This window comes from Macaca mulatta, chromosome 14, assembly GCF_049350105.2.
Source record: "Macaca mulatta isolate MMU2019108-1 chromosome 14, T2T-MMU8v2.0, whole genome shotgun sequence".
In the NCBI taxonomy this organism is placed as follows: domain Eukaryota; kingdom Metazoa; phylum Chordata; class Mammalia; order Primates; family Cercopithecidae; genus Macaca; species Macaca mulatta.
Genome location: NC_133419.1, coordinates 58,550,153 through 58,570,860, shown reverse-complemented (window position 1 = coordinate 58,570,860; position 20,708 = coordinate 58,550,153). Strand labels below are relative to the sequence as shown.

Below are 20,708 nucleotides of genomic sequence, written 5' to 3'. Positions count from 1 at the left end.
AGGGCTCAAAAGGATTTGATGGTGTTTGAAGAACTGTCACCGAGTAAGGGCATGAAACCACTCAATTAACCAGAAGATATTAATAGAAAATGGGTTATAGGAGTTTGCAATTTAAAAGTCTGAGTAGTCATTGATAAAGCCTAGGGTGAGAGCATCAGAGTAAATTGCTGGAGAGCAGTAAGGTCATGGGAGTTGATGTCAAAGACATGAGATGAGGATGTTTTGGATGAGCTTTAACACTGAACTCACCCAGAACAGCTGTGGTGTTGGGGAAAGTATACTAAAGGAGCTTGTGTGCTAGGGAAGACTATTAATAATTATGTATGAATTTATGACCAGAGATGACATGACAAGAAGAGGTAGATGGTAGCATATTCTATTGCATGTGTTTGATGAATAATAATGTGTTGGCAGGGGTGCAATAACAATGTTTTATGGACTGAGATATATATTAGATGTTGGTGGGGGATAGAAGGGATGAGGAAGGGCAGTTAGCAATACTTAGGAGGAGCCAGTTCTGTGCCAAGTGATATATGAACCCTACCTTATTTGATCCACATGAAAATTAGAGGTTGGCTCTGTTTTCTCCACTTAGTAGAAGAGTAAATTGAGGTTCAAAGAGAGGAATTACCTTTATTTATATCGCTCATAAGTGGTAGGACTGGGAATAAATCCTAAGAAGATGGAATAAATATACAGTATAGTGGTCTATATTAGAGGAATGGTTTGTGAAAGAAGATGTATTACAGAGGACACTAGGTCAGTACCAAGCCTAATACAGTGGGCTTCTGCACATGTTTGTTAAATTAATCTATGTAAGTATTTCATTTTCAAATCTTTTTCATGTGTCCCATTTATTCCATGTGCTTTTGGTTATTTTTTTCCCCCACAGAGGCCTGAATATTTGGACAAGATGGCAGATTCATCATCATCTTCCTTCTTTCCTGATTTTGGGCTGCTATTGTATTTGGAGGAGCTAAACAAAGAGGAATTAAATACATTCAAGTTATTCCTAAAGGAGACCATGGAACCTGAGCATGGCCTGATACCCTGGAATGAAGTGAAGAAGGCCAGGCGGGACGACCTGGCCAATTTGATGAAGAAGTATTATCCAGGAGAGAAAGCCTGGAGTGTGACTCTCAAAATCTTTGGCAAGATGAACCTGAAGGATCTGTGTCAGAGAGCAAAAGAAGAGATCAACTGTGAGTGATGCTGGGGCAGATCTGGGGCTAGGCAAGAAGGAAGTGTTTCCTGGAGTCCAATGGAATGTTTCTGTAAGAGGGATTTAGGCATTAAACCATGTTGGGGGACATAAGCTCCATGGTGGTCTTGTGCATGGGGAGCTTGTTGGATTATCTGAGGAAGGAAAGGCAGATGGGTTTTGAGTACTGTTACTCAGCCTAGCTCCTTAATCGGGGGCAATTCATCCATCTTGTACCAGTTGAAATGATCAAAGGAATTGAGTGATAGGAATTGTCCCATAAAGTGCCTTCACCTAAACTACAAGTTATAAGTTAGGCAACATTTTGAGAAATCAAATATGATTTAATGTATTTGCTGAAATATGAGGAATGGGCTGAAAATTATTATTGGACATAATCCAAGCCAGTATTTATAGTCATTCTCAGGTATGAAATGTAAACATCTAGAATTCCTTACTCATATACAAGGCTTTAGATATATATGTATATATCTCAGGAAACTGAGGCTTACACTACACTATTTGCCCTGGAGCTACAGGGTGGGGGCCATGGCAAGAGGTCTCCTACTTCAGTGTTGTCTGTATCACATTGTTTCTTCTCTCAACTAAGCTTATGGAGCCTGAGGCTCTGGCAGCTTTAGTTTTCTTAAACCCAGATAGTCATAGAATTGGACCACTGATGAGAATGCTGGCCTCTGTTCTAGGCATCGTGAAAGCTCACTTTGTTTTCATTAAATATCATGATCCTATTGGAACCTGTTGCAGGGTCAGCCCAGAGTATAGGACCAGATGATGCCAAAGTTGGAGTGACACAAGACCAGGAGGCAGTGCTGGGTGAGTAGTTAGGCCTTTCATCAGATTTGGGAGGCATTCAAAGTTTTGATACAGGATGGGGATTTATCTCCCAGAGGACTTTTGTTCAAATCTTGTTAACTTCTTCTAATACCCCACCTGTTCCCTGAATGTCACCCAAAAAGAATTAGCAAAACACTCTCTGGCCAAAGTCAGGATCAGGGCCTTGTTAATTCGGGTCCTCAAGAGAACAGTGTTTAGAATGCCTGCTAAAAGAAGGGCTGATGCACAAAGGTATATTAATGTTTATATTTTATGTACTAAAAGTCACTGAGTTGGCAGGAAACTTTTCATTTATCACACCTACTTTCTTTAAAGATGGTACCGTAATTAAATTCTAGGAGTGGTGACCAACTGGTTCATATAAAAACTCATGTCTAGAACTGAGTCTTCTCAGTCATAGTTAACACAGGGGTCCCCAACTCCTAGGCCACAGACCCCTACTGATCAACAGCCCCTCAGGAACCAGGTCACATAGCAGGAGGTGAGTGGTAGGCCAAGCGAGCCTTACCACCTGAGCTCCGCCTCCTATCAAATCAGCAGCTGCATTAGAGTCTTATAGGAGCACAAAGCCTATTGTGAATTGTGCATTCAAGGGATTTAGGTTGTATGCTCCTTATGAGAATCTAATGATAAATGTAATGCAATTGAATCATCCTGATTCACCCCTGCCCCCTACATCCATGGAAAAATTGTCTTCCACGAAACTGGCCCCTGGTGCCCAAAAGGTTGGGAATTTCAGACCACTGGCTTATTAACACCATTTCCCTACTTTGTTTTGAATTCTACATAATTTAATTCCAATTTATATAAGTGGAATTACAGTAGAAAGAAAATTAGATCAAGTGAGAAACCTTTATTCTTAACCCAGCCACATTCTAACAAGCCACATTATTTCATTCAAGAAATAATTGAAAACTTCATCCCAAGCACTAAAATATAAAAATTGCTTGTTATATTAAATGACCTTCAATATAACTTCCCACTGTGACTTTCATTTCTGATTCAATATAAAGAAGTTTATCTTTGTGGTATGAGAAAAAAACTCACGGGCTAATAATTTTTGTTTTATTATTTCAAACCTAATGGCTATTTCCCTCTTATGTGCAGATAATTGCACACAGATAGCTAATAAATGCCTTCAAATTATTATTTGGAAATTGTGATAAAAGTAAACTATTCATTATAGGAACTTTGGAAAATACTGTAAGTACAAAATAGAAAATAAGAAGTACAGCAATGATTTACTGATTATTTTCTCTGTGAGTGTACCAACATTATGCTGTTTGAATTACTATAGTTTCATGGTAGGTTTTAGTTCTGGGTAAAGAGTGTTTTTCTTCTCTCTGCCTGGCCAATCATTAGTTTTGCTTTTTGGAATTTCTTAGTTATCATTTGTTTATGTTTTATCTTTGTTTTTAAACTTCACATAAGCAAAATGAGCTATTTTTTTAAAAAAAGATTCAAATACTGTAAAAGTACATAAAGTGAGTTTCTCACTCTGTCCCACTCCCCATCCCCAATCCTACTATTCAGAAATAACCAGTATTAATGTATTGGTGTATATGGTATAGGTTTTCAGATACATAAAGTTTGTTCATTTTATTTCCAGGAGAGGATCATATTTTACATAATTCCTAGAAACTTCATATCTTTTCTTGTTATTATTTGGGGGATATTAGTACCTATAATTATACCTTATTCAAAAGTTGTAAAGTACTCAATTATATGATTGTATTCTCTCGTTTTTTTATTGCACAAATGTATTTGACACTTCTTATGTGCAAGGAGATGTGTTAGACACTGAACATGCAGTGATGAAGCTGCCAGCCAAGTGCATCATTTATTTAAACAATAAAGTAATTATAGCTAGTGACATGTACTGTGAATGAAAAATATACTGTTTTGAGAATATATAAAAAGCGGAAATACTCTAGCGATGAGGTTCAGAGAGGTCTTGCCTGAGATCCTGTATTTTTAATAGAGATCTGAAAGAGAGATCCGACTGAAACAGGTAAAGATTAACTATATTTTCATTCTATTTCACTTAGGATGTTTTTCTTTTTTTCAAAATATTATTTGAGCCATGATTCAATGTTTATTTCTATTAACTTTTTACTTGTACAGAGAAAATTATTTTGATCTGTAGATTCAAATCTGTCTTGGGGTCTTCCCTATTATTGCTAATGGTTGCCTCTGCTCTTTTTTTATCTGGATGACACTTCTGTTCTCCACGTCTGTCATCTTTTTTCTCTGTAGAAGGAAAAGTACAAAGAAGAAAAAAATATCTCTAAAGTATATCCAGTTTTATTTCCCATCACAAATTAATTTTTCTGCATCAATTCTGGTTTATATTACAGTATCTAATATAGGTTTTAAATCTATAGGAATATTTTTATTTGATTTATATTATTTAAAAAAAATCAAAACCAGCTCTGATTTCAGCCTACATTCTTTCTTGTTCCTAACTGCAAGTTCGGTATTCTTGACATTACATTTCATAGAATTTGTTTTGATTATGTGGTTTTTTTGTTTTTGTTTTTGTTCTGTTTTTACCTTTGCCATTCTGACTTAGGTGATGGAACAGAATACAGAATTAGAATAAAGGAAAAATTTTGCATCACTTGGGACAAGAAGTCTTTGGCTGGAAAGCATGAAGATTTCCATCATGGAATTGCGGAGAAAGATAGAAAACTATTGGAACACTTATTTGATGTGGATGTCAAAACTGGTGAACAGCCACAGACCGTGGTGCTTCAGGGAGCTGCTGGAGTTGGGAAAACAACCTTGGTGAGAAAGGCAATGTTAGATTGGGCAGAGGGCAATCTCTACCAGCAGAGGTTTATGTATGTCTTTTATCTCAATGGGAGAGAAATTAACCAGCTGAGAGAGAGAAGCTTTGCTCAATTGATATCAAAGGACTGGCCCAGCACAGAAGGCCCCATTGAAGAGATCATATCCCAGCCAAGTAGCCTCCTGTTTATTATTGACAGTTTTGATGAACTGAATTTTGCCTTTGAAGAACCTGAATTTGCACTGTGCGAAGACTGGACCCAAGAACACCCAGTGTCCTTCCTCATGAGTAGTTTGTTGAGGAAAGTGATGCTCCCTGAGGCATCCTTATTGGTGACAACAAGACTCACAACTTCTAAGAGACTAAAGCAGTTGTTGAAGAATCACCGTTATGTAGAGCTACTAGGAATGTCTGAGGGTGCAAGAGAGGAGTATATTTACCAGTTTTTTGAAGATAAGAGGTGGGCCATGAAAGCATTCAGTTCACTAAAAAGCAATGAGATGCTGTTTAGCATGTGCCAAGTCCCCCTAGTGTGCTGGGCCACTTGTACTTGTCTGAAGCAGCAAATGGAGAAGGGTGGTGATGTCACATTGACCTGCCAAACAACCACGGCTCTGTTTACCTCCTATATTTCTAGCTTGTTCACACCAGTAGATGGATGCTCTCCTAGACTACCCAACCAAGTCCAGCTCAGAAGGCTGTGCCATGTCGCTGCCAAAGGAATATGGACTATGACTTACGTGTTTTACAGAGAAAATCTCAGAAGGTTTGGGTTAACTAAATCTGATGTCTCAAGTTTTCTGAGCAACAATATTATTCAAAAGGACACAGAGTATGAAAACTGCTATGTGTTCACCCACCTTCATGTTCAGGAGTTTTTTGCAGCTATGTTCTATATGTTGAAAGGCAATTGGGAAGCTGGGAACCCTTCCTGCCAGCCTTTTGAAGACTTGAAGTCATTACTTCAAAGCACAAGTTATAAAGACCCCCAACTGAGACAGATGAAGTGCTTTTTGTTTGGCCTTTTGAATGAAGATCGAGTAAAACAACTGGAGAGGACTTTTAACTGTAAAATGTCACTGAAGATAAAATCAAAGTTACTTCAGTGTATGGAAGTATTAGGAAACAGTGACTATTCTCCATCACAGCTGGGGTTTCTGGAGCTGTTTCACTATCTGTATGAGACTCAAGATAAAGCCTTTATAAGCCAGGCAATGAGATATTTCTCAAAGGTTGCCATTAATATTTGTGAGAAAATACATTTGCTTGTATCTTCCTTCTGCCTTAAGCACTGCCGGTGTTTGCGGACCATCAGGCTGTCTGTAACTACAGTATTTGAGAAGAAGACATTGAAAACAAGCCTCCCAACTAACACTTGGTAAGTGTATTAGGGCCATTCCCTGGAAGTGCCCTGTAAGGCAGAGAAGAAGTAGATTTTGTCAGAGGGAGGAGTTGTTTAGCTGAGGTCCCAGAGCTGAGATAATCCTTCAGAGTTGTCCCATCTTGAGGCAGGGAGGCTAAGCATTTAAACCCCTTACTGACCAATCATGGCTACTGGTGAGGAGTGGGCAAAAACTTTCCTGAGATGGCTTTTTTGGCCTGAAGGCAATACCAGGAGAGGGACTGGGCTGAGGACTCTCAATTGTTGACAATCCCAACAACTCAGGGGGAATGAGCACTTCAGTCTTCAAGGAGGAATGTGGCACGGCACAAACTTGCATCCATGATAATAAGTATGTTTAATTTATAAAGATAATGTCATCCAGAATAATAAGGGACCAGAAATTTCCTTCTGAACCTGGTAAACACAGGTTATTTCTCTGTATTACATTCCTCTGCACTCTACTGACCTAGCTTACTTTCCCCATTGCCCAGACAATGATTTTGGCCTTTGTTTTGTAGTTTGTGAAAGGTCTCAGCCCTTTAACGCCTATCTGAAGACATTGGAGGTTAGTAAGAAAGAGTAGGTGCTAAATAAACATTTTTGAAAAAGGAAATGAACCTTAAGTATTTTATGTATATTCTACTCTACCTCCTTTCTCAAGTTGCCTTTTCTGACTACCTGTCTAAATCTGAGGAAAGAATTGAACTATGGAATTCATTCCCAGATGTATATAAAATTAATTGAGGACTTTCCATGTGCTATATAGTTGTATAGTGAATTGGATATTTAACATAATATCCAATTTAATGTTGTTGGCAACCATCTCTATGTATTTTTAAGATTACGAAACTCAGAGACATATACCTAGAAAATTTCTTGATTCAAACACACGTCAAATAATAATTAAGTTGCTGAGTGCTTGTCACATAACCTGACAGTTTTCTAAGTCCTTGATCTCGTTTAGTCTTCTGATAGTCCTATTAGGTAGGTGCTATTTCCATTTTACTTAGGACACACAAAATTGTGGTACCAAGAAGGCATATAACTTGACTGAGTTCACACATCTGATTGTAATTTCTTGGTTTGCTAACTTTATCCAAGCTGTTTCAGTACCATTATATACAATTCAGAAGCACTCATTTCTTATAAGAGCATACATTTCATTTATTTGCAAACTGTGGGAGTAGAAATTGTGGGCCCTGATGCTATGACCTTTACCTACCTTGGAAAATTGTGAGTAATCTTCAGTCAATTTTCTTAATTCTGACTTCAGAGTTCTGTTTAAAGAATATGTGATTTAACAGAGCATTAAAACGTCTTTTATGCCTAATAGTAAATGTTAGAACAGTATTCTGGCCACTAGATTGCCAGTTCTCCTGCTAGCTTTCCTTACCTATGTTGTAGAGTTATCCAGTACTAGAGTTGGCATTGTTGCTAAAATAAGGAGCCAGAGAACCCAATGTTTTGAAAGAAAAACTGTAGGTGACCTCAATCTCTTCTATAATATAACTACATCGTAAGCTTTATGAGAGCAGGAGCTCTGTTTGGTTCACCATTTTATCTAGTGTTCGCACAGAGGAAACACTTGAATGCTTGAATGAATAATTTATGATCTTGTTTTTATAAATTTAAGACCTCAGGTGATATAGAACATCACTATGAATTGTCATTCATTCCTACTTAAGATATGGGAATGAATATTTACTGAGTAGCTATTATATATAAGGCAACATACTAGACTTTTATATATTTTAATATATATTATACTTAATATATACACATATATGTATATAACAGTTACTGATTACTAGGAACACTTACAGCATGAGACATTTGCTAAGCATTTTCTATATATTGCCTTATTGAATCTTCACAGTAATCCTAAAAAATAGATACTGTTACCTTCATTTATCAAGATGATGAAGCTGAGGCTCACATGGGTTAGTAAATTTTCCAGAATAACTCAGTTTAGTGAGTGGCCGAGCTGAATTGGGACTCAGAGCTGCTCCATTGTTGAGCTTATAATCACCAGGTTGTCCCCTGTTTTATTACCCTTTATTTGTTCATGAGTTTATTGACAATATTTCTAATAATTAAATCATAAAGTATTTAAAGTTTACAGTGTGCTTTTGTGTACCCTTTAAAATGCACTATTAAATTTCCACAACTCTGTGAAAGGAGATAACATTTCCATTTTATAGATGATGAAAACTTGTAACTTAAAGAATTGATGCAACTCTCTTAATATGGCTAGTAAGTGGTAGACCTGTGTCTCAGGCCTGTGGTTTTTAATCTATACCACTTTACACCTAATGTCTACCCACTAATCCTAATCATATTCTTTGTGACCGAATTTTATTTTTCTTTTTGATATTGGCTCTTCAAGTATTTGAATACTTCTCTCTTATCCCTCCTGAGTTGCTTCATCTAAAGTAAAGCCTCTCTGGTTTTTATTTTGTGTGTGTTGAGGGGAGTGGATGGGAAGTGGGAGAGCTGTTGGACAAATAAGGCCTCTAGAGTGCCCAGAGGAAGACTTCCTTATGGACTGTGCCCATGGTGGAGCTGCACTGTATGCTCTTGCCTTTCCAAAATACACTTACTTTTACCCCAATACTATCTTCTGAGAGTTGCCTAGGCTGAAATAAAATCAGCATTGTTTTTCTTTTTTTAATTATTTATGCAAAGGGATGGTGATCGCATTACTCACTGGTGGCAAGATCTCTGTTCTGTGCTTCATACAAATGAACATTTGAGAGAACTGGACCTGTGCCATAGCAACCTTGATAAATCAGCAATGAATATCCTGCATCAAGAACTAAGGCACCCAAACTGTAAACTACAAAAGCTACTGTAAGTCTGGTATGAGAAAATTTAATGGAGTAATTCTAATTTCTTTGTGTTCCACCTTCCACTCATACTCGTTAGGGGAAGCCAATGCTAGCAAATACTTACAAGCCACTGTGTAAAATACTCAAACAGGAACAACAGAATCCTCTGGGGACATGAGATCATTACTAACTTGTTCTCAGAGTGATTCCACAGGGCATAGGAGCTGTTTACATGGGTTTTTCAGGCTTGATTAAGAACTTTCTAAGTGAAGAGCACAGAGCTAAAACATTCTAGGCAGGTCACCAATGCACTTTCAAGGACATGTTCTGGAACTTACTATCTTCTTAAATTTTTTCTGTTGAGGAAAAATTTGCATTTAATAAAGTGCACAAATAATGTTCAGTTTGTTGAGTTTTGACAAATGTAAACATCTTTGTAATCAACACATCCAAAACGATAGAAAATATTTTCATTTATCTCAGAAAGTTCCCTTATACCCCTTTTCTTTTTTTTTTCTTGAGACAGGATCTTACTCTGTTGCCCAGACTGGAATGCAACAATGCCATCACAGTTGGAACTCCTGGGCTCAAGCAATCCTGCCACCTCAGCCTCCCAAGTAACTGGGATTACAGGCATGTACCACCATGCCAGGCGATTTTTTTTTTTATTTTATTTCATAGAGATAGGATCTCACTGTGTTGCCCAGGCTGGTCTGAAACTTCTGGGCTGAGGAGATCCTCCTGCCTCAGCCTCCTAAAGTGCTGGGATTACAGGCATGAGCCGCAATGCCCAGCCTATCCCTTTCTGTTCAATTTTCTCACCCCATCCAGTCCCAGAGACAATAATTTGTGTCTTTTTGGAATCATTTTGATTGATTCCACAGCATGTATTTTTTTTTAAATTTATCTTCTTTCTTTTTCTTTTCTCTTTTTTTTTTTTTTTTTGTGACAGTCTTGCTCTGTTGCCAGGCTGGAGTATAGTGGTGCAATCTCAGCTCACTGCAACCTCCGCCTCCCAGGTTCAAGCCATTCTCCTGCCTCAGCCTCCCGAGCAGGTGGGACTACAGGCACGTGCCACCACACCTGGCTAATTTTTGTATTTTTAGTAGAGACGGGGTTTCACCATCTTGGCCAAGCTGGTCTCGAACTTCTGACCTCAAGTGATCTGCCCACCTTGGCCTCCTAAAATGCTGGGATTACAGGCATGAGTCACCACACCTGGCTGTATCCATCTTCTTGTGCTCAACAAAACATCTTCTAAAATTTATCCATGTTGTTGCAACTTTCAGTAGTTTCTTTTTTACTGCTGATTAGTATTCCATTGTATAACAATACTATAATTTGTTTATTCATTCTCTTGTTAAAAGACCCCTGGCGGTTTCCAGTTTTTAACCTATTAAGAATAAGGGTAATCTTTGCCAACATTTGCTGCTGTCAGTCTTTTTAAAATTTTATCTTAATTTGATTCTAGATACTCAATCACTTTAAAACGTTGAATGTTCACATGTCTCTTACCCTTTTCTGTAAGGACTCCACTAGGAGCTGAAACTGATCCTAATCTCTGTATTTTGTGTCTGTAAATGTGTGCAAGGTACATTTGTCGTTTGGTATGAACTGAATGCTGAACAAATGATAGATCTTTGTTTCCATTAGTACTAAAAATAGATGTTATTTTGGGCGGGGGGTGGGGACAGGCTTCTCATCAAATATTTTCCTCCCAATCTCAGTGTTTTTAGTGAGTTCTGACCTTGGATTTCAAGCATCTAGAGTAGGTCTGGCCTTCCATATAGATGTAGTAAGGCAACTAGATGTATGTTATGATTAAGGGGTTCCTGGAAGTCCTTTCCACTCATCCCTAAACATTTACCCCATATTGTCCCTTCACAGGATGTCATCAATTCAGATCTTCACCATAGACAATCCCTTCTGGGTTAATTGACTTCCTTTCTTAGAATGGGAGGGTTGCATCAGTGGGAGGATGCCATGATGACTGTTCTCTGTCTGCCACCTTAATGTGGTCTTACTGTGGTCTCTTTTCCCTAATAAGTGAGATGGTGCCATTTATATTTACTGAGTGCCTTAGGCACTTTTATTAGATGAGGATGGTTAGTGCTGTAAATGGGTAAAATCTTTATTTTCCTGTGTGTACTTGCCTGGGGTGAGGGGAGTGAGGGTGGGTGGGGGGCAGAAGGGAGGAAAGGTGGTGTTACAAAGCAAGGTTTTGGACAGTGAACAGAAGGGCATTGGGGACTAGCAGAGACACTATAGAAGAATCAGAAATATCTGACATTGACTGAGTTAGTAGGTAGAAAGTAGGACAAAAATTGGCAGATTTAACTTCATTATTTTGCTTGGGCTGCCTCTGTACACCTGCCTCCTAAAACTAGCAAAGTCCCCAAGATGACATAGTATGTTTTGCAACAGTGTTTTGTTATTACTGCACATCAAACAGTTGATGCTAATTGTGAATTAACCTTGGATTATTTAAAGATTTGGCTATTGTGAATTAATGTTATTTTAGTACTTGGAATGGCCCTGATAATTTTTGATAGTCATTCCTGGGATTACAGGTTTAAGAGGCTCCTCTTCTGCTTTTCATGATGTTATCACCTTCTTTTGCCTTAAGGTAAAAAAAACTTGGGAGTGTCAATTATCAGGACATAAATAGAAACTGAAGTTATAACCCAATTGTTTTAGATGAAAATAAGATAAAAGAATATTCATGTAATATCCAAGAATTAGATTGAAAAGAAAGAGATCCTGTAACCAAGGAGAGAAATGATTTTGTAATACCTCCTGCATGCTTTTCTTCTGAAGGTTGAAATGTATCACTTTCCCTGATGGTTGTCAGGATATCTCTACTTCTTTGATTCATAACCAGAATCTGATGCATCTTGACCTAAAAGGGAGTGATATAGGGGATAATGGAGTAAAGTCATTATGTGAAGCCTTGAAACACCCAGAGTGTAAACTACAGACTCTCAGGTAAGCTTTGAGTTGTTTTCTCTTGTTTTGTTTTTATAATTGAGGTTTTTGTCTATCCAAGTAGACTCTTACAGCCTGGATTTGCTATTCATAAGACTGGCTTAAATCTACTTTCATGATATGGGGTAGCAAGCATCAGTAGAATCAAGCTGATTTCGTTCTGGTAGGACTTTCACTCCTCCTATCTCCCCAGGAAGATTTCTCATTGTGTGGTTCTCTGTGTCTCCTAAATCTGCTGGTGGAGGGAATAAGAGCACATTCAGAATTTATAAACATTTAACACCTCTAATATTTAAGTGCTGGAATAGATTTGTTGTATCTTTGAACTCTCATAGAAAATAACACACTGGGGGATGTTCTTTAAGTAACTGGGGGCAGTGCTGGGACAGACTCACTTTTATTTGATTTTTGATGGTGACTCCCCCTCAATTTAGAACTGCAACTCAGTGACCAGCCCAGAAGGCTGAGAAAGAACAGCGTGGAAATGGTTCTCTTTCGAGGTGTTTGCTGGCTACCACACACTATTGATCTTAGTGGTGACTCTTCTTTGGCTGATGAAAGCGAGAGGATTAGCAATCATACTGTTCTCCACATTGTGTGACAGGTTCTAAGAAATATTTTATTTTCCAATGAAAGGCAATGAAATAGGTTTCTGACAAAACCAGACAAAACAAATAGTTACAGTAAGTTTTACATTAGAAGTTTTTATAAGCCCTGGACTCAGTTCAAGGTGGCCAAGACTGAAGCTTGATGCATGAAGGGCCAAAGTAGATCTGTATTTGTAGGAAGCTAATTACAATCCAGGTGTAGGAAAAGTAAGTGAAGTCTGGAATAAGACTTTCTTTGACATTTTTAAAACTCTTATCAGTTTTTGTAAGATGGAATTCACTTACAGCATATCTGGAAAGTTGTTGGATAATTCTCAAACATAGGTTGAGTTCAGTTGTTAGCAAGACAGGTCAGAGTAAAGGTTTTACCTACTAAGTAGTTTTAAGATATTATGAGGAATTTTCTGTAATCTACATCTCTGGTCTGAAACTCAGGTGAGAAGTATGTCACTGATTCCTATGTCTAAAAATAAAATGTATTAGTAGCAAAAAGCTGTTAAATTGAGGAAAAGAGGAAAGATGTTTTCTTACAGTGGGAGCTGTGGATCCAAGACAAAAAAAGCTTGGCGCTTGACAGACCAGTGGGACTTGATAAGGTCCCTTCCATTTGAGGTTTGAGTAATGTTGTCTGCTGGTAAGCCTTGATACAGACCAAGTTGCCAGGATTTCAAATAGAAAACCATCTTTCTGAGTCAACTAGTAGGGCTCCTTGCAACAGTGAATACAATGCTTTGGCAAAAGTCATCAGAGCTTTGTAATAATCTAATACTCCATTATGTGGGACTGCATGTTCCCCCAGTGTGGGTGGCCACTGAGGAGTAATCAGTGGCCTTACTAACATTTCCTGTGGGAGAAGGTCCAGTTTTCTGTTTGCTTCGTATCTCATGTTATAAGAGTCACAGGTAGTATGAATATCCTCATTAGTTTGGTTTGTGTATAGACCATGCACAAGTTTCTAGAATTGCATTTTGGTGTTATACTCTCTCTGTTTCTAGATGATGTAAGCAATGTTGATACATCAGTAGTGTTGATACATCAGTAGGACTTTGCCAGCCTGTCTTGCAACATATGATCCCCAGTTATTATTAGAACTTGGCTAATTTATAAATAAAATATCTTTTAAAACTTTAAATTGCTCACATGAGCCCCTGTACATGAACATACCGAAAGGATACATAATCGCTAATTTTCTTCTTTCTTTTTTTGAAACAGAGTCTCGCTCTGTCACCCAGGCTGGAGTGCAGTGGTGTGATCTCTGCTCACTGCAGCCTCCACCTCTGCCTCCTGGGTTCAAGCGATTCTCCTGCCTCAGCTTCCTGAGTAGCTGGGACTACAGGCCCACGCCACCACGCCCGGCTAATTTTTGTATTTTTAGTAGAGATGGGGTTTCATCATGTTGGCCAGGATGGTCTCAATCTCCTGAACTTGTGATCTGCCTGCCTTGGCCTCCGGAAGTGTTGGGATTACAGGTGTGAGCCACCGCACCTGACCCATAATCACTAATTTTCATGAGAATACCTTACTATAATATTTACCAAAGGCTTCCCTCAAGAAGAGGAGAAAGATCTATTCTCTTTGTCTTGATAGATTTTTCCACAGTATAGGCCTTATAATGGGTCTTAAAATATGCTTTAAGGTGAGTTCTTAAAATTTGCTGAGCAAGGAGAGGCCAAAAACAAAAACAGAAACCTTGGCATAGTCCAATAATTTCTAATTGTGACCAGAATCTCTTCTTAGTTTGCATATGCTCTGCCACTGGGGCTTCGTAAGCAAGGTAAGGGAACGATTGTTGCTTCCACAGCACAGCCACCTGAAGGGTACCAAAATGGCATATAAATGCAGAGCACTCTCTATATCTTCATAGACTTTGAATTAGAAGACTAATATTTCAGAAAGGGGGCATCTAGAAGAGTTAGATAAGGCCAGGTGTGGTGTCTCACGCCTGTAATCCCAGCATTTTGGGAGGCTGGCCACTCTGGATCACTTGAGGCTAGGAGTTCAAGACCAGCCTGGCCAACATGGCAAAACCCCATCTCTACTAAAAATATAAAAACTAGCCGGTCATGATGATGCACACCTGTAATCCCAGCTACTCAGGAGGCTGAGACAGGAGAATTGCTTGAAACCTGGGAGGCGGAAGTTGTAGTGAGGCAAGATGGCACCACCGCACTCCAGTCTGGGCAACAGAGCAAGACTCTGTGTTAAAAAAAATGTCAAAAAGAAGGAAGAAAGAAAAAAAAATAAGCTGGCTAAGAGGAACTTGCCTGAGAATGGCAAATATCCACAGCTGTGTCTCATTATCAACTAGCGTGAAATATTACTTAACAGGTAGATAGCATATGGACCAATAGAAATTTTTGCTTTTTCGGGAGTGAGGAACCTTTGTGACTCATTACAGTTGTTTATAATCATGAAGTGTCTAATGAGTCATCATAAATGTAAACAGAATTTGGAGAAATGAGAATACACACTTTAAAACCGAGGTTCTGCCACCTGGGCAGACTACCCAGCAAGCAGAGATTAAACTAACAGTCTTCTTCTCCATTCAAAATGTTTCTTTTATTCATTAATAAACCATGATATATATAGTATACACAGCTTCATAATCATACCAAATAAAGTTTAAGTGAAATATCCTTTAAAGGTTGAGATCATAACATTTTGAACAGAAATAATATGGATTATAAGGCAATATATTGATTTTTGCTGTCTTTATTTTAATATGAAGAACAAATTGTGTGGTAAGACAGTAATTTATTTTCCCACTTTGAAATTAAACCTCTCTAGAAACATTTAGATAAACTGTGAACTAATCTTTAAAATACTATATTACTTCAACATTTCAAAATCAGTAAGTTTGGAAACTGTATTTAAGTTAATATTAGGAATAATATAACCACTGTTGATAACTAACAATATAGCCAAACAATGCGATACCTCAAAACTTGACCACTTGACCCAGATAGTATAAAATATTTATAATCTTGGCTGATTCCCAGATTTATAAGCTTCTGGTTTATAAGATGCTGGTCATTTATTTAACTCATTTAACTCATATCTATATCTATATCTATAGTTATAGCTATATATATATAGCTATATATATACACTTTAAAATATAAGTGTAAGTAATATGTCTACAGGAGAATTGTAGGATACTTAGGAAATGCTTTAATTTAGATTTCTCATTAAAGAAATGTAGAACATTTTGTGATCTCAAAAGCTATCATTTGTATTTATTTCTGAGAGGATTTTGCATTTTTTTACTTTCACTTTTGTATTTTCAATTTTTGTAGATACATAGTAGGTGTGTATACTTATGGGTCACATGCAATATTTTGATACAAGCATGCAATGCATAATAATCACATCAAGGTAAATGGGGTATCTATCACCTCAAGCATTTATCCTTTGTATTAAATAATCCAAGTATACTCTTTTAGTTATTTTAAAATGTACAATTATTTTTTACTATAGTCACCCTGTTGTCCTAGCAAATACTCAGTCTTATTCATTATTTCTAACTATTTTTTGTACCCATTAACCATCCCCTCTTCCCCTCTTTCCCCCACTACCCTTCCTAGCCTCTAATAACCACCATTCTACTCTCTGTCTCCATGAGTTCAATTATTTTCATTTTTCACTCTCACAAATAAGAACATGGAAAGTTTGTCTTTCTGTGCCTGGCTTATTTTGCTTAATATAATGATCTTCAGTTCTATCCATGTTGTTGCAAATGACAGTATCTCATTCTTTTTTATGGCTGAATAGTACTCCATTGTGTATATGTACCACATTTGCTTTATCCATTCACCTTTTGATGGACATTTAGGTTGCTTCCAAATCTTGGCTATTGTGAATAGTGCTGCAGTAAACGTGGGAGTGCAGATATCTCTTCAATACACTGATTTTCTTTCTTTTGGGTATATACTCCACAGTGGAATTGTTGGATCATACGGTAGCTCTAGTTTTTTTTTTTTGTTTTTTTTTTTTTTTTTTTTTTTTTTTTTTTTTTGAGGAACCTCCAAATTGTTCTCCTTAATAGCTGTGTCAATTTGCACTGCTACTAACAGTGTAAGAGGGTTCCCTTTTCTCCACAACCTCACCAGTATTTGTTATTGACTGACTTTTGGATAGGTCATTTTTACTGGAGTGAAGTAATTTCTTGTAGTTTTGATTTACATTTCTCTGATGATTAATGATGGTGAGCACCTTCGCAGATGCCATTTGTATGTCTTCTTTTGAGAAATGTCGATTCAGATCTTTTGCGCATTTTTAATTGGATAATTAGATTTTTTTCCTGTAGTGTTGTTTGAGCTCCTTGTATAATATATTCTCATTATTAACCCTTTGTCAAATGGGTAGTTTGCACATATTTTCTTCCATTTTGTGGGTTGTCCGTTCACTTTGTTGGTTGTTTCTTTTGCTGTGCAGAAGCTTTTTAACCTGATATTATCCCATTTGTCCATTTTTGCTTTGGTTGCCTATGCTTGTGGGGTATTACTCAAGAAATCATTGACCAATCCAATGTCCTGGAGCATTTCCCCTATGTTTTATTTTAATAGTTAAATAGTTTGAAGTCTTAGATTGAAGTCTTTAATCTATTTTGGTTTGATTTTTGTATATGTTGATAGAAGTCTAGTGTCCTTCTTTTACATATGAATATCCAGTTTTCCCAGCACCATTTACTAAAGAGACTGTCCTTTCTGCCATGTATGTTCTTGGCACCTTTGTCAAAAACGACTCCACTGTAGATGTGTAGGTTTATCTCTGCATGTTGTATTTTTATTTCTCATTGTGGTAAAATCAAAATCTCAAATTACAGAGCCAATCAGTTTATCTAATGATTCACCTTGATTTAGAATAGGCACATGAAGCCTATCCTGTTAGTGGAAATGGTCCTTCTCTTGGAAATATCATTCCTCTGTCACCTGCAGTACATTTATATTGATCCTTAGAAACAAACAGGTCCTGAAACCATATAGCTTCAGCAATAACTCTCCTGTTATCTCTTAATTTCTAATACATATCAGAAAAATAATCTCATACTCAAAAAACAAAAATAAATTATGAAGTTCTTGAGAAACCTGGAAATTACACAGCAAACATTTTCAGAAGGGAAAAATACATTTACATGGCTTCTCTGAGTTCCTGGGAGTTCATCTTCAGGAGTAGCAGTTCCTCTTTACTGAGGAATGGCCCCTTTTTCAGGTAATGGCAGTTTTCTGATTCTTGTTTGCTAGCAGGACAGGAGAACTTACTCCAACAGGGCTCAACTCATAAAGAAAGCTCCAGTGTCTTGCATCATTTAAAATCCTACCCTGGCCAACTCTCAAACTAAGAGCATATTCCAGGTAGATGGAACATGGGTTCTCTAAGTCGACAGCATCCGTACCATCTTATGGACCTATACCCAATAACAGCCGGTCAGTGCTACAGACAGCAAGCAATAAGGACAACAAAAACATTCATAACTTGCTTACTTTTAAGGAGCTTTGGGCTTTGGAAATTTTTAGCCAAGGGTGTCATTTTGGTAGCACTATTAAGAGGAAGTTGTGCAGGCTCCTAAGAAGGACCTAAATATAAGTGATAAACTAATTTGTCTCCCATTTTGCTGGCTTATATTTAGGGGTCAGTTTGGAGCCATAATCCTCAGCTTTTGGCTTCCCTTTTGATTGAATCACTGGTGATTGATGTTACATATTAATACAGGTGAGAAAAAAACCTCCAAACTCTAGAAAATTAGGAAAGGGTTATATTTTTTATTACTTTATACATGTGAGAGGAGAATGTTAATGATTTTTTTCTGATTTGAAAAAATCTTTTCAATATTTGTAAAATTTAGGAATTCAGAAATATCAATGTGAATATTACACCAGTGACACAAAGTAAGACAAATGATAAAAAGTACAGACTTAATAGTAGGTAAGGGTTGTTTTCACAAGGCATAGCAATAATTTCTAAAGTCCAGGTCTCTTATAAGATTTCATTATTACAATAAAACAAAATTATCCTTATAAAAGATTTTCTGATTTATAATACTCTCTGCTTTTCTTTGCAGCTGCAGGGGAAACAGGGCACATTTTGTTTTAATGAGGCTAATATTTCATACATAAAGAGTTAGGCAGTCCCATAGCTGAAATTCTATTACCACTAATACAAAAAAAAAAAAAAAACCTCAAGAAACTCATAACATGGGAAGGATAACAGAAAATGAACTACCAACTATTTAATAATTGTATCTACAGTTAGAAACTTTTTGTTTTGTTTTGTTTTTTATTATTATACTTTAAGTTCTAGGGTACATGTGCATAACGTGCAGGTTTGTTACATATGTATACTTGTGCCATGTAGGCGTGCTGCACCCATCAACTCATCAGCACCCATCAACTCGTCATTTACATCAGGTATAACTCCCAATGCAATACCTCCCCTCTCCCCCCTCCCCATGATAGGCCCCGGTGTATGATGTTCCCCTTCCCGAGTCCAAGTGACCTCATTGTTCAGTTCCCACCTATGAGTGAGAACATGCGGTGTTTGGTTTTCTGTTCTTGCGATAGTTTGCTGAGAATGATGATTTCCAGCTGCATCCATGTCCCTACAAAGGACACAAACTCATCCTTTTTGATGGCTGCATAGTATTCCATGGTGTATATGTGCCACATTTTCTTCATCCAGTCTGTCACTGATGGACATTTGGGTTGATTCCAAGTCTTTGCTATTGTGAATAGTGCCACAATAAACATACGTGTGCATGTGTCTTTATAGCAGCATGATTTATAATCCTTTGGGTATATAATGGGATGGCTGGGTCATATGGTACTTCTAGTTCTAGATCCTTGAGGAATCACCATACTGTTTTCCATAATGGTTGAACTAGTTTACAATCCCACCAACAGTGTAAAAGTGTTCCTATTTCTCCACATCCTCTCCAGCACCTGTTGCTTCCTGACTTTTTAATGATTGCCATTCTAACTGGTGTGAGATGGTATCTCATTGTGGTTTTGATTTGCATTTCTCTGATGGCAAGTGATGATGAGCATTTTTTCATGTGTCTGTTGGCTGTGTGAATGTCTTCTTTTGAGAAGTGTCTGTTCATATCCTTTGCCTACTTTTTGAATAGGGTTGTTTGTTTTTTTCTTGTAAATTTGAGTTCTTTGTAGGTTCTGGATATTAGCCCTTTGTCAGATGAGTAGATTGCAAAAATTTTCTCCCATTCTGTAGGTTGCCTGTTCACTCTGATGGTAGTTTCTTTTGCTGTGGAGAAGCTGTTTAGTTTAATTAGATCCCATTTGTCAATTTTGGCTTTTGTTGCCGTTGCTTTTGGTGTTTTAGACATGAAGTCCTTGCCCACGCCTATGTCCTGAATGGTATTACCTAGGTTTTCTTCTAGGGTTTATATGGTATTAGGTCTAACATTTAAGTCTCTAATCCATCTTGAATTAATTTTCGTATAAGGAGTAAGGAAAGGATCCAGTTTCAGCTTTCTACTTATGGCTAGCCAATTTTCCCAACACCATTTATTAAATAGAGAATCCTTTCCCCATTTCTTGTTTTTCTGAGGTTTGTCAAAGATCAGGTGGCTGTAGATGTGTGGTATTATTTCTGAGGACTCTGTTCTGTTCCATTGGTCTATATCTGTGTTTTGGTACCAGTACCATGCTGTTTTGGTTACTGTAGCCTTGTAGTATAGTATGAAGTCAGGCAGCATGATGCCTCCAGCTTTATTCTTTTGACTTAGGATTGTCTTGGCAATGCGGGCTCTTTTTTGGTTCCATATGAACTTTAAAGCAGTTTTTTCCAATTCTGTGAAGAACCTCATTGGTAGCTTGATGGGGATGGCACTGAATCTATAAATTACCTTGGGCAGTATGGCCATTTTCACGATATTAATTCTTCCTATCCATGAGCATGGTATGTTCTTCCATTTGTTTGTGTCTTCTTTTATTTCACTGAGCAGTGGTTTGTAGTTCTCCTTGAAGAGGTCCTTTACATCCCTTGTAAGTTGGATTCCTAGGTATTTTATTCTCTTTGAAGCAATTGTGAATGGAAGTTC

General features: G+C 37.5%; 1 protein-coding gene across 1 annotated transcript in view; it reads left to right on the top strand.

The window, feature by feature from the left end:
- Positions 1-896: 896 nt before the first annotated feature.
- The window catches only part of NLRP14 (NLR family pyrin domain containing 14), a 36,184-nt gene continuing 16,372 nt past the window's right edge, over positions 897-20,708 (top strand). The window contains exons 1-5 of the mRNA XM_028833744.2: positions 897-1,202; positions 1,967-2,035; positions 4,629-6,225; positions 8,917-9,081; positions 11,877-12,044. Coding sequence (XP_028689577.2) covers positions 914-1,202; positions 1,967-2,035; positions 4,629-6,225; positions 8,917-9,081; positions 11,877-12,044 — 2,288 coding nt within the window. The 5' untranslated portion in view covers positions 897-913. The remainder of the gene's footprint in view (positions 1,203-1,966; positions 2,036-4,628; positions 6,226-8,916; positions 9,082-11,876; positions 12,045-20,708) is intronic.